Below are 14,800 nucleotides of genomic sequence, written 5' to 3'. Positions count from 1 at the left end.
AATGGACCTAGAGGGGTGGAAGTCAAACTGTCAAATTATCACAAGTCTCTGTTTTTTTTCTTCAGGCAAGTCCTGCGGGATCACAACTGCCTCCAGACGCTGCTGCAGCACCTGCGCTCTCACAGCCTGACTATCGTAAGCAATGCTTGTGGAACACTTTGGAATCTCTCTGCCAGAAGTCCCAAAGACCAGGAGCTGCTTTGGGACCTGGGTGCAGTGAGCATGTTGCGCAACCTCATCCACTCCAAACACAAGATGATCGCGATGGGCAGTGCTGCCGCTTTGAGGAACCTCCTGACCAATCGACCCCCCAAGTACAAGGATGCTTCGGTGCTCTCCCCGGGCTCGTGTGTCCCCTCGCTGTACATGAGAAAACAGAGGGCGCTGGAGGCAGAGCTTGATTCCAAACACCTCACTGAAACCTTTGACACCCTGGACAAACCGAGTCCCAAGCATTTGGGCTTCAACAAGCAGCTCCGTCACATTGAAAGTCTCGCCAAGGATTATGCGTCCGATTCTGGTTGCTTTGATGATGAAGAGGCCCCTATAGTCTCCAGTAGTCTGGATACTGGAAGTATCTCCATGCTTTCCATGTACCTCACCAATTCAAACTTCCTACAAAACCGTAAGCAGGACAATGAGCCAGAGAGGGATGTGGACCCGCCTCAGATGGACAGGAGAAACGGGGTGTCTGATGACGTTGTGTCTGCTGCTGCTGAGAAGCTAGCTAAGAAAATCACCAACACGGTTGCTAAAATTGACAGATTAGTGGACGACATAACCATGCACACGTCCTCTGAGGATAGTTTTAGCCTCAGCTCTGAAGATCACCTGGCAGATTGGCCTTATGGAATGGATGAGCTCAACGAAGCCCGAGCCAAGTCATGTTCTCCCTGTCGTCTCTCGGATACAAGCAGCTTGGCCCAAAGAGAGCGCCTCAGCAGGGCACATGCGTTACTGCGCCTCAAAAGTGCTCATACAAGTGTATCCACAGACAGCCTGAATAGTGGCAGCACCAGCGATGGTTACTGTGGCAGTAAAGACCAAATCCGACCTGCCCCAAAAGCTCCCATCCTCCAACAACGACCTAATCAGCTGGATCTTAAAGTCGCCCATCAAGAATATCTGAATGTTCAACCTGCCATTTTGAGTAAGATGAACCAACAAGATATTCCTGAGAGAGATTCTGTGGATATCAAAGACAAAATATCTTTAGAGCTCTTTGACACAGATGCAGAAAAGAATCAGGATCACCCTGTGCAAACACCTGTAAGTGCATCAACCAAAGTCTCCTCTGACATCAGCATGGCCTCCATAAAACTCTCTCCCTCATATCAACAAGTTCCTCTCATTCAGAGCGTCGCTAAATTTGGGGTAGCAAAAACATCCATTAACGTTCAGGCAGCTGAAGCCATGAGGAGGCAGGCCTGGGTACCCACTGTGATGACAGGGGGAAGCATGACAAAATTTTCCCCAATGGCATCCAGCAGAAGTCCAACTATCGGGACCATGGAAACAGTCCAGAAATACTCAGTGGAGAACACACCAATCTGCTTCTCTCGATGCAGTTCCTTGTCCTCCCTGTCTTCTGGGGACGGAGTGCTGGATGGACAAAGTGACAATGAGTTGGAGAGTGACTCGTCACTTGAAATTATTGAAGTTGAAGATGGAGAAGAGGTGAAGAGGGCTGAAGAGGATGAGACCTTGGAGGATCTGAGTGACAGCCAGTTGCTGATGACTGACTCAAAAACATTCCCTGGCAAAGAGGCAGATCCCATTGAAATTCAGTGTCCTTCCAAAAGGGAAAAAGTATTCCTTAAGGGCTCTTTACCAGCAGAATTAGAAGACAGATCGCCATCCAGTTCTTCTGAAAACTATATACATGAGACCCCTCTGGTCATGAGTCGCTGCAGTTCAGTCAGTTCACTGGGAAGTTTTGAGTCTCCGTCCATTGCAAGCTCAATCCAAAGTGATCCCTGCAGTGAGATGATCGATGGAACCATCAGTCCGAGTGATCTTCCGGACAGCCCCGGCCAAACCATGCCTCCCAGTCGAAGCAAGACTCCGTGTTGTGTCGAGTCAAATGGAGCTGAAGTGCAGACGGCTGGATTGGCAGGACAGTGGGAAAATAGTCTGCGAAAGTTAATGGAGGTTACAGACTCCAAGGACAGGTTTAACATTCCTCCCGACTTAGACACAATGATTTATTTCACCGTGGAAAAGCCCATTGAGAATTTCTCCTGTGCCTCGAGTCTGAGTGCTTTGCCACTTCATGAACACTACATCCAGAAAGATGTGGAGCTCAAACTGACCCCCCTGCTCCAGCAAAATGACAGCAACCTACAATTTCATGATGATGATGACCAGGGCCTTGACCAAGGAGAGAGATACAGTGAAGGCAATTCCGACGACGACATAGAGATTCTAAAGGAATGTATCAACTCAGCAATGCCATCCAAATTTCGGAAGGTTAGACCTTCCTTGATGACCAGCATTCCTCCTCATTATCTCAGTGCACAAAAAGCATTACATCTTCCGGTGTACATGATGCTCCCAAATGGCAAAACACAGTTGTGTCCTGGGAGGAGAATTGTCATCCCACAGAAGAACATCAAGTATGATGATTCATCCATCACTGATTCAGCTGAAGGTACACCAGTCAACTTCTCCAGCACGACTTCACTGAGTGATGAAACCCTGCAGTACTCAGTAAAAGACTGCAGGGCAAGGCCCATTTCTAAGCAAGGAATACTTGACGAGGAAGCAAAGAGGATTGAAGACTTGAGAATATTCTCCCACTTTCACAAACCAAACAAGATAAGTTACCCGCCTGTGATTCCAACAGGCCGCTCAACCAAACACATCATTCCTACCCACAAGGTGCTGATGCAGAGCAAAGAAGTGGCCGACAGAGTTGCTAGTCAGAGGAATCGCGATCACTCACCCAGCCATCAGAAGAAGATGAAATATCAGAGCGCCGCTGGAAAGCTGGAATTACCTGTCATAAAACAGAACCTGGAAAGTAACACTAATCAGGAAGGGCAAAAGAGAAACAGAGGACAAATGTCACATTCATTAGAGGGGGATAAACACTTCTACCACAACGAGGAAGACAGCAAGCATATGAGCAGAAACAGGATCAGGGAAGCAAGCAGAAATACTCTCTCTCGTAGCATGACCAACATCGGTCGGGTCAGTGTTTCCCAAACAAAGACGAGAGGATTTCACAGACTAAAACAAAACCTGATCAAGAGCGAATCACAGGCATGTTACTCATTGAGCTCATCACTTAGTTCACTGAGCGATGCCGAGTTTGAGGACCATAAATCAAAAGCTCAGCAGGTATGGCACAAAAACAGGCACAACAAAAGCTTGAATATGATGCAACAAGCCAAACCCTTGAGTATCCATAGCCAGTTTGAAGAGCCAAGTTCTCCAAGTTCTGTCAGCATGGATTCAGAAGACGACCTCCTTCAGAAATGCATTACATCTGCAATGCCCAGGCAAAGACGAAAGATGGCGGCCAGGAAGAGGAAAGCAGAGAACAACCTAATACAAATGCAGAAGACTTCTGATAGTTGGAACTTGGACGAGGACAGTGATGACACAGCGTGGGATCAAGACTCAGACTTAAACAGTGTGGAGTGGAGAGCTATTCAGGAAGGTGCAAATTCTGTTGTGACCGGACTTCAGGCGTCCAAGTCTCAAGAGCTGTCTTCTGAAGAAACCGAATCAGTCATGTCATTCATGTCAACATCAAGCTTCACACCAAAAGAAAAGAAGTTTGCTAAAGATAAAAAGGCTAACAAACCTCTGGACTTTGCACAGCGCAAGCCAGTCCCGAACTTGCCAGTTGTTTTCAGGGGAAGAACAGTGACCTATACTCCGAAAAAAGAGATCGCTCCTTCGCAAATACCTCCACCCAGGAAAGTATCGACCAAGACAGATGCTCCAAAAAACCCTGAGCTTGCTCAGCACAGATCTAAAAGCCTTCACAGATTAGGAAGACCCCAGGACATGGAGCTGTCTTTGCCAAAGAGAAGCTCCACACCACCTCCAAGATTACCGAAAAGTTCTTCCTCTGGATCCTCACAGAGTTCTACACCATCCAAACAATCACAAAAGAAGCGGACATCGCCTCCCCAGACAATAAACAGGCCCATTCAAAAAAAGAGTGTTACACCAGCAAGTAGTCCCCCAGCAAGCAGCCCCCCTGAAAGGAAGGGGCGCTCTACCGTTGTCAACCGAGTTGATAAATCACAACCCCCTAAAACTCAGAAATCACCAGTCAGAATTCCTTTTATGCAAAATTCTGTGAGGCAATCTAGACCTATTTCACCTCTGGTAACCAACCATGTGACCATCAGGCAAAACCAGATCAATGGCAACAGAGTCCGACCTGCAAATCGTTTTGACCTGGTCAGGATGGCTTCAGTTCATTCAAGTGGTGGCGAAGTGGACTCAAATGGATTCCTGAGACAGTTGACTTTCATCAAGGAATCCAAGAATGGACTAAAACGTGACAATCCGCGCAACATGTCCCGAGTCCAGAACGGTTCCCCTCATAGAGCAGTTCCAGGGCCCTCAGCTGTCTTCCTTTGCTCATCCCGCTGTCAGGAGCTTAAAGTGGCTGCCCAGTTTCCACGAAAGACCACAGGAAAAGGTGCTGGACAAGCACAACAAGTCCAGAGAACTCAGCCGGGACATCAGAAACAGCTCACAAACATTTCCAGGGCGACCTCCAGTGAGCGAGACCTGCCCAAAAAACGTCCTGTAAGGAGAACCACCTCAGAAAGCCCCTGTAGGGTAGCTCAACGGAATGGGCCGAGCAAAGTTTGGGGAGCTCGGCAGCAACAGGACAAAGAAACATTTAAGCGGCACTCCTCATCTCCCAGCATAAACATCCTGAGTCGAGTGACCAGCCGCTCTTCCCTCCGGTCGTCATCTTCCGATTCAAGCGGCAGAGCAAAAAGCGAGGATGACACAAAGAAGAGAGGGCAGAAATCTCGTCTGAATGACCGGGTCACCTGGAGGAGAATCAGGGATGAAGATGTACCACAGATCTTGAAAAGCACTCTGCCAGCAAACGCACTACCCCTGGTGCCTTCACCAGAAGAGGACAAGCCAAAAGTAACAGGTCTTCCAGGGAAACTGCCAACCATACTTCTGGCATCGCGCTCCATGAGTGACGCAACGGTTCAGACTGACGATTTCTCCAATAACAAGATGAACTCCAGCACCTCTCCGTCAGTGGAATCATCTTTATTAATCACAGAGGACATGGCACGACGAGCAATCTTCAGAAATGTCCAAGATGGAGATTATGATGTATCCCTAAGGAGCCACAACACCCCGTCTACTGGAAAATCAGATGGCCATGTCGGCGGACTGGTCCATTTCCGCCAAGGATGCCCGAGCAAGGCAGCCAGAGTTCCTCCATTCAACTACACCCCAAGTCCCACAGCGACCCTGCAAGACGCTCAGGGCCAAGCCACCCACCAGGCCACCCACAAGTCTGAAGTAGACATTTGAGGAAGGACATCAGAAGAAAATGTTGTAAATTATCCTTTACCTTAAGTTCTGAGACCTTTTTATTTCCTCCAACCCGCTGCATCAAAGCTTGAACAGTCACCATAGCGTCCATCGAGTCTACCTGAGGTCTGTGGCTGTGCGTTCAAAAGGGTCCAGGCTGGCCCGGGTGACAGGAAGTGACACCTTTTTGTACTTGTTTTTATATTTGTAGAAAATTCATTGCCCTACTAGAAATGTAGTCAACACATGAATCACATGAACGGTATGCAAACTTTTGAAGGGACAGTATGCAAACTTTTGAAGGGGGCGGGGCGAACTGTGTGCAAGCCTGTCATGCTGACGTCATGTTGGACAATTTGCTTCCACCGACCGGATCGTTAAGTTCGCTTTGATTGGCATCTTTCTTTAAGCATTTTTCGCGACATGCTACGAGCTAACCGCTAACAATTCGGTGTTTGAGCTGAACATTGATGAGTGATTGACAGGAGTCCATCATAGCAGCCTCGACTCGTATGTCCTCATCGGGTTTGTAAATAATGATGCTGCATTCAAGTACAGACAGCATGCTGATGCATTCGCCGGTGTCGGTATAACCTTCCAGTGGGCGTGTCTTGTACATGAAAAGGTCATGACCCTTCAGTCCTTTTATGGTATTCCTAGCTGCTTCAGTGTATATCCGTCAAAGTAGAACTGCCATGAATATTCTCTGTATTCGCTCTATCATTCACTTGAAGGAGGATAACTGCTCCATGTGCATGTTTCGCTACAGAACCAGTTAAAGGTAAAGAACTGCTCCAATGTCTTCCCCGTCATCATTGTTTATTAAAATCTGTTGAACTATTTGTTTCTGTATTTAATATTATGTATATATGTCATATATATATATATATATATATATATATATATATATATATATATATATATATATATATATATATATATATATATATATATATATATATATATAGTGGAGGTGGGCGTGGCCTGCAGCGAAGCGGGGTGTGCCAGGACCGGCCTCGAAGTCAGCAACAGGAGCGTAGATGGCCCAGGTGGGCCTTATTATCTAATCACCTGTCGCTCTGTTTAAAGACCTACTGAAATTAGATTTTCTTATTTAAACGGGGATAGCAGGTCCATTCTATGTGTCATTTCGCGATATTGCCATATTTTTGCTGAAAGGATTTAGTAGAGAAGATCGTCGATGAAGTTCGCAACTTTTGGTCGCTAATAAAAAAGCGATGCACGGGTGACTTCACCGGTGTGAGGGCTCCTCACATCCTCACATTGTTTATAATGTGAGCCTCCAGCAGCAAGAGCTATTCGGATCGAGAAAGCGACAATTTCCCCATTAATTTGAGCGAGGATGAAAGATTTGTGGATGAGGAAAGTTAGAGTGAGGCTGTAACTCCCTCCAAATAGCACTGACACAATAGCTTTCTTTGACTGATTCATTGAAGGCTTCCTTTCTCTTCAATTCACCGTGAAAACTGTTAATAAAATAAAGCACATTACAAATGTAAAAATAACATGCACAGCATGTAACTTAAACATTTTACCGAAGTAAAATACAAACAGAAATGACAAATACCTCATTGGCCTGCATGCTTCTTTTAGGAGGAAATTGTGATCTTCTGGCTCTTATAGCCCAAACGCTGAAAGTCCTTGTGACACTTTTTAGTCCTTGTTACCATCAGTCGCTCTCTTTATCCCTTCTCATTGCATCTGAGATAGGCGGCAGCGCCCCCCGCGACCCCAAAAGGGAATAAGCGGTAGAAAAATGGATGGATGGATTGCATCAAACAGATGTTCACTCATACCCGGAAGTAGCTTCCTTATATCCGTTCACAGACCAATCGAGACACTTCAAAACAAACGCATGCCCACAAACCCAACAAAAAGGCATGAAATTACATTTTTAACCATAGTAACTTAAATAAAGCCTTCTTATGAACTTTTATACATTTTGATTTAAATTCCCTTTTATGAACTCTGTTTCTAGAGAAATAAAACAAATTATAATTATTAGCCGCAACAGTTACAGAGGCACTAAAAAAAAAAAAAAGCGACGGCCCCGGGCGGCGGCAGTGGTAGCGTTTCAGATGTAATTTGACACATTTACGGGACGGCATAGCTCGGTTGGTAGAGCGGCCGTGCCAGCAACTTGAGGGTTACAGGTTCGATTCCCGCTTCCGCCATCCTAGTCACTGCTGTTGTGTCCTTGGGCAAGACACTTTACCCACCTGCTCCCAGTGCCACCCACACTAGTTTAAATGTAACTTAGATATTGGGTTTCACTATGTAAAGCACTTTGAGTCACTAGAGAAAAGCGCTATATAAATATCATTCACTTCACTTCACTACTAGGATAATTCTGGGAAAATTATTTATCTGCTTATTGTTTTAATAGTGTTTTAGTGAGATTGTACAGTCATACCTGAAAGTCGGATGGCTGCGGTGAACGCCAGTGTCTCTCAGAGAAGCCGATGGAGGAGCCAAGATCACAGACGCCTTTTTGACAGCTACAGGAGAAGGTCCCATAATCCACTGAAGTCTCCGGTAAGAGCTGACTTAGTTTCACTATTTTCCCATCCAAAAACTTGCAGGTTGACGTAGTGAAGTGAATTATATTTATATAGCGCTTTTCTCAAGTGACTCAAAGCGCTTTACATAGTGAAACCCAATATCTAAGTTACATTTAAACTAGTGTGGGTGGCACTGGGAGCAGGTGGGTAAAGTGTCTTGCCCAAGGACACAACGGCAGTGACTAGGATGGCACAAGCGGGAATCGAACCTGCAACCCTCAAGTTGTTGTCACGGCCGCTCTACCGAAACATGTTCGCTTGACCGTCTGTGTTAAAGCTTCACAACAAAGAAACACCGGCTGTGTCTCGGTGATAAAGGCAGCTGCACTACACTGCTTTCCACCAACAGCATTCTTCTTTGACGTCTCCATTATTAATTGAACAGCAACACAGATGTCCAAATTACTGTGTAATTGTGCGATGAAAAGAGACAACTTTTAGTCGTAAGTGGTGCCGGGCTATTATGTCCGCTACACCCGGTGATGTCACAAACACGCGTCATCATTCCGCGACGTTTTCAACAGGATACTTTGCGGGAAATTTAAAATTGTAATTTAGTAAACTAAAAAGACTGTATTGGCATGTGTTGCAATGTTAATATTTCATCATTGATACATCAATCAATCAATCAATGTTTATTCATATAGCCCTAAATCATAAACTATCAGACTGCGCGGTGGGTAGTAGTGGGTTTCAAAATAGACGCCAACCAATCAGTTCCATACATTAATTAAAGTGTCCCTCAATAAAAAGGAGTTTAACACTTCTGCTGTAGACAAAACACTAGTTAACAGGTTCCAAGCTTGTTGTACAGACGCTGTGAGGCATTTATTGACTTCCCTAAAAAGAGCATCAAACAACAGAGAAAACTGAGCACACAAACGTGTGAGAAAACACAAAAAAATGCCAGGAGTCCTAAAAAGAGAAGGTTAAAGGCCTCCATGTTTTAATGCATTACCGCTGATTGTGCATTCCCAGTCCAAGTCCTCGTGTGGTTTAAATGTTTAGCTGCTAGACTCATGGGTCAGTCTTTGTCTCTGGAGATAGTCCAGGTCAGAGAAGTCCACTTTTGACATCCGACACATCCCGGTCCAGAAGCTCCCCGGCCGCTCGGAGCTCATCCCTCTGACGCTTCAATCGGACCTGAGCATCGTGCAGCTGCTGGTTGACAACCACATGGCGCCGACACTGCTGGAAGGTCCGCTCCACGTCTCCGTCGGCGCTGGAAGACGCTGAGGACACACAACAACAGTCCATGAAGCGCACCGCCGGACATTGTCAACGCATGAAGTGGATCAGAACCGTTTGGCTGCTCCAGGATGCTGAAGACCGGGTCGCTGGGAGCAGCTGCCCTGATGTCCTCCAGGATGTGGTCCACGGTGGGCGGGGACGGTCTACTGGGCAGCAGGACTCTCTTCTTGCTCCTCGAAGTCATGTTCATCATGTTCAGTCCACCTAGCACACGGACACCTGGTCATGCACGGGACAGTGAATGCAGCATACGGCCAATGTAGCAACAACGCAATGAGAAAGGTTGTCTTTTACGTCATCATGCACGGGACAGTGAATGCAGCATACGGCCAATGTAGCAACAACGCAATGAGAAATGTTGTCTTTTACGTCATCATGAACGGGACAGTGAATGCAACATACGGCCAATGTAGCAACAATGCAATGAGAAATGTTGTCTTTTACGTCATCATGCACGGGACAGTGAATGCAGCATACGTCCAACACAGCAACACAATGAGAAATGTTGTCTTTTACGTCATCATGCACGGGACAGTGAATGCAACATACGGCCAATGTAGCAACAATTCAATGAGAAATGTTGTCTTTTACGTCATCATGAACGGGACAGTGAATGCAACATACGGCCAATGTAGCAACAATTCAATGAGAAATGTTGTCTTTTACGTCATCATGCACGGGACAGTGAATGCAACATACGGCCAATGTAGCAACAATTCAATGAGAAATGTTGTCTTTTACGTCATCATGAACGGGACAGTGAATGCAACATAGGACCAATGTAGCAACAATTCAATGAGAAATGTTGTCTTTTACGTCATCATGCACGGGACAGTGAATGCAACATAGGGCCAATGTAGCAACAATGCAATGAGAAATGTTGTCTTTTACGTCATGCATGGGACAGTGAATGCAACTACGGCCAATGTAGCAACAATTCAATGAGAAATGTTGTCTTTTACGTCATCATGCACAGGACAGTGAATGCAACATAGGGCCAATGTAGCAACAATGCAATAAGAAATGTTGACTATTACGTCATCATGCACGGGACAGTGAATGCAACATAGGGCCAATGTAGCAACAATGCAATGAGAAATGTTGTCTTTTACGTCATGCATGGGACAGTGAATGCAACTACGGCCAATGTAGCAACAATTCAATGAGAAATGTTGTCTTTTACGTCATCATGCACAGGACAGTGAATGCAACATAGGGCCAATGTAGCAACAATGCAATAAGAAATGTTGTCTTTTACGTCATCATGCACGGGACAGTGAATGTAACATAGGACCAATGTAGCAACAATGCAATGAGAAATGTTGTCTTTTACGTCATGCATGGGACAGTGAATGCAACTACGGCCAATGTAGCAACAATTCAATGAGAAATGTTGTCTTTTACATCATCATGCACAGGACAGTGAATGCAACATAGGGCCAATGTAGCAACAATGCAATAAGAAATGTTGTCTTTTACGTCATCATGCACGGGACAGTGAATGCAACATAGGACCAATGTAGCAACAATGCAATGAGAAATGTTGTCTTTTACGTCATCATGCACAGGACAGTGAATGCAACTACGGCCAATGTAGCAACAATTCAATGAGAAATGTTGTCTTTTACGTCATCATGCACAGGACAGTGAATGCAACATAGGGCCAATGTAGCAACAATGCAATGAGAAATGTTGTCTTTTACGTCATCATGCACGGGACAGTGAATGCACCATACGGCCAATGTAGCAACAACGCAATGAGAAATGTTGACTTTTACATCATCATGCAAGTGACAGTGAATGCAACATAGGGCCAATGTAGCAACAATGCAATTAGAAATGTTGACTTTTACGTCATCATGCACGGGACAGTGAATGCAACATATGTCCAATGGAGCAAAACAATATGGAATTGTGACTTTTACATCATCTTGCAAGTGACAGTGAATGCAACATATGTCCAATGTAGCAAAACAATATGGAATTGTGACTTTTACATCATCTTGCAAGTGACAGTGAATGCAATATACGTCCAACGTAGCAACACAATGAGGAATGTTGACTTTTTACGTCATCTTGCAAGTGAGAGTGAATGCAACATAATTCCAAGTAGCAGTACCACAATGAGAAATGTTGTCTTTTACGTCATCATGCACAGGACAGTGAATGCAGCATACGTCCAACGTAGCAACACAATGAGAAATGTTGTCTTTTACGTCATCATGCACAGGACAGTGAATGCAGCATACGTCCAACGTAGCAACACAATGAGAAATGTTGTCTTTTACGTCATCATGCACAGGACAGTGAATGCAGCATACGTCCAACGTAGCAACACAATGAGAAATGTTGTCTTTTACGTCATCATGCACGGGACAGTGAATGCAACATACGGCCAATGTAGCAACAACACAATGAGAAATGTTGTCTTTTACGTCATCATGCACGTGACAGTGAATGCAGCATACGGCCAATGTAGCAACAATGCAATGAGAAATGTCGTCTTTTACGTCATCATGCACGGGACAGTGAATGCAGCATACGGCCAATGTAGCAACAACACAATGAGAAATGTCGTCTTTTACGTCATCATGCACGTGACAGTGAATGCAGCATACGGCCAATGTAGCAACAACACAATGAGAAATGTTGTCTTTTACGTCATCATGCACGTGACAGTGAATGCAACATAAGTCCAAGTAGCAACACCACAATGAGAAATGTTGACTTTTACGTCATCATGCACGTGACAGTGAATGCAACATACGTCCAACGTAGCAACACAATTAGAAATATTGACTTTTACGTCATCTTGCAAGTGACAGTGAATGCAACATACGTCAAACATAGCAACACAATGACAAAATGTTGACTTTTACATCACCTTGCAAGTGACAGTGAATGCAACATACGTCCAAAGTAGCAACACAGTGAGGAATGTTGACTTTTTACGTCATCTTGCAAGAGACAGTGAATGCAACATACGTCCAACGTAGCAACACAATGAAAAATGTTAACTTTTACGTCATCTTGCAAGTGACATGGATGCAACATAAGTCAAACGTAGCAACACATTGACAAATGTTGACTTTTACGTCATCTTGCAAGTGACAGTGAAGGCAACATACGGCCACTGTAGCAACAACGCAATGAGAAATGTTGACTTTTACATCATCTTGCAAGTGACAGTGAATGCAACATACAGTATGAACAACGTAGCAACACCGTGAGGAATGTTGACTTTTACATCATCTTGCAAGTGACAGTGAATGCAACATACGTCCAATGTAGCAAAACAATATGGAATTGTGACTCTTACGTCATTTTGCAAGTGACAGTGAATGCAACATACGTCCAACGTAGCGTGAACACTGAGGAATATTGATTTCACGTCTTCATGCAAGTGGCAGTGAATGCAACATGCATAGAAAGTAGCAACAACATAACGATAAATGTTGACTTTTACGTCATCATGCAAGTGGAAGTGAATGCAACATACATCAAATGTACAGTAGCAACAACACAATGAGAAATGTTGACTTTTACGTAATCATGCATGTGACAGTAAATGCAACATAGGTACTATGTAGCAACACCACAATGAGAAATGTTGACCTTTATGTCATCTTGCACGTGACAGTGAATGCAACATACGTCCAACGCGCAACAACACTGAAGAATGTTGATTTCACGTCATCGTGGAAGTGACAGTGAATGCAACATACATAGAAAGTAGCAACACCAAAATGAGAAATGTTGACTTTTACGTCATTGTGCAAGTGACAGTGAATGCAACTTACGTCCAATGTAGCAACACCACAATGACAAATGTTGACTTTTACGTCACCATGCAAGTGGGCAGTGAATGCAACATGCATAGAAAGTAGCAACAGTACAACGATAGATGTTGTCTTTACGTCATCATGCAAGTGACAGTGAATGCAACATACAGCAAATATACAGTAGCAACAACACAATGAGGAATATTGACTTTTACGTCATCGTGCAAGTGACAGTGAATGTAACATACATCCAATGTACAGTAGCAACAGCACAATGAGGAATGTTGACTTTTACGTCATCATATGTGACCGTGAATGCAACATACATCCAATGTACAGTAGTAACAAAATGAGGAAAGTTGCCTTTTACGTCATCCTGCATGTGACCTTGAAGGCAACATACAGCCAATGTACTGTCGCAACAACACAATAAGGAATGTTGACTTTTACGTCATCATGCAAGTGACAGTGAATGCAACATACATCCCATGTACAGTAGCAACACAATGAGGAATGTTGACGTTTACGTCATCACGCATGTGGCCGTGAATGCAACATACATCCAATGTACAGTGGCAACACAATGAGGAATGTTGACTTTTACGTCATCATGCCTGTGACAGTGAATGCAACATACAGTAGCAACAACACAATGAGGAATGTCGACTTTTACGTCATAATACGTGTGACCGTGAAGGCAACATACATCCAATGTACAGTAGCAACAACACAATGAGGAATGTTTACGTCATCATGAAAGTGGCCGTGAAGGCAACATACATCCAATGTACAGTAGCAAGAACACACTGAGTAATTTTGACTTTTACGTCATCATGCATGTGACCGTGAATGCAACACACATCCAATGTACAGTAGCAACACAATGAGGAATTTTGACTTTTACGTCATCATGCATGTGACAGTGAATGCAACATACATCCAGTAGCAACACCACAATGAGGAATGTTGACTTTTACGTCATCATGCAAGTGACCGTGAATGCAGCATACATCCAATGTACAGTAGCAACAACACAATGAGAAATGTTGACTTTTGTCATTTTGAAGACGGTGTGACGTGGAAAAAGCTAGCTGCTAAATTAAAAAAATGACTGACACGTCACATTTTGCAGCCCAACTCCATCCACACAACGAGAATTAAGACGCGTTTGTTTTACCTTTTCAACCGGTAAGCGTCACCGTTTCATCAGTGAGCTCTTCCTCAAGTTAATGTGCAACAAATGTATTCAATCTAATTCGCCATTCGCGCACAAAATGAAGCTGAAAGCGTTCTTACGGGTTTTGTACACAACATATTACGTCACTCAATTCTTCTTCGTTTTTCGTATTTGACCATGACGCCGATTTTAAGACTGTTAGCGCCGCCTGCCGCATCGGAGTGAAAACGTCAAATACAAATTTTACAGGCTGTTTAAAATACACACTTTTTATATCTCCTTGCAGTAATCAGTGAGCTAACTAGCACACTTTTGGACTAGATTCTCAAAACTCCTGACAGTTATAAATATCCCAAATTATTTATTTATGTATTTATTTATTTTTTTATTGAACAACAAACATACATTTATAATGCACACACAAGTCAAGGCACTTCCAAAATAAACAACAATCTACAGATCAGGTTGAGCAAATC

At 44.2% G+C, this 14,800-nt stretch overlaps 2 protein-coding genes across 2 annotated transcripts in view; one reads left to right on the top strand and one right to left on the bottom strand.

Moving 5' to 3' along the window:
- Nucleotides 1-6,374, top strand: part of LOC133543944 (adenomatous polyposis coli protein 2-like) — a 50,541-nt gene extending 44,167 nt beyond the window's left edge. Inside the window, exon 15 of the mRNA XM_061888880.1 lies at nucleotides 66-6,374. Coding sequence (XP_061744864.1) covers nucleotides 66-5,532 — 5,467 coding nt within the window. The 3' untranslated portion in view covers nucleotides 5,533-6,374. The remainder of the gene's footprint in view (nucleotides 1-65) is intronic.
- A 2,543-nt stretch (nucleotides 6,375-8,917) lies between these two features.
- LOC133543559 (UPF0449 protein C19orf25 homolog) lies at nucleotides 8,918-14,492 on the bottom strand. Its single transcript, XM_061888196.1, has 3 exons — nucleotides 14,325-14,492; nucleotides 9,417-9,569; nucleotides 8,918-9,346 (listed from the first exon to the last, which is right to left on the bottom strand). Exons 2-3 carry the CDS (start codon nucleotides 9,556-9,558, stop codon nucleotides 9,168-9,170), a joined length of 321 nt encoding a protein of 106 aa, XP_061744180.1. The 5' UTR covers nucleotides 9,559-9,569; nucleotides 14,325-14,492; the 3' UTR covers nucleotides 8,918-9,167.
- Between the last annotated feature and the right edge of the window lie 308 nt (nucleotides 14,493-14,800).

The sequence above is a fragment of the Nerophis ophidion genome, linkage group LG26, assembly GCF_033978795.1.
Source record: "Nerophis ophidion isolate RoL-2023_Sa linkage group LG26, RoL_Noph_v1.0, whole genome shotgun sequence".
NCBI classification, from domain to species: Eukaryota; Metazoa; Chordata; class Actinopteri; order Syngnathiformes; family Syngnathidae; genus Nerophis; species Nerophis ophidion.
This window is presented reverse-complemented; position numbering and strand designations above follow the sequence as displayed.

Coding starts and splice junctions, on each gene's coding strand:
- LOC133543559 (XM_061888196.1), bottom strand. CDS start 9,558: ATGATGAACATGACTTCGAGGAGCAAGAAGAGAGTCCTGCTGCCCAGT. Junction 9,347..9,416: donor CATCCTGGAGCAGCCAAACG/GTTCTGATCCAC, acceptor GTGTGTCCTCAG/CGTCTTCCAGCGCCGACGGA.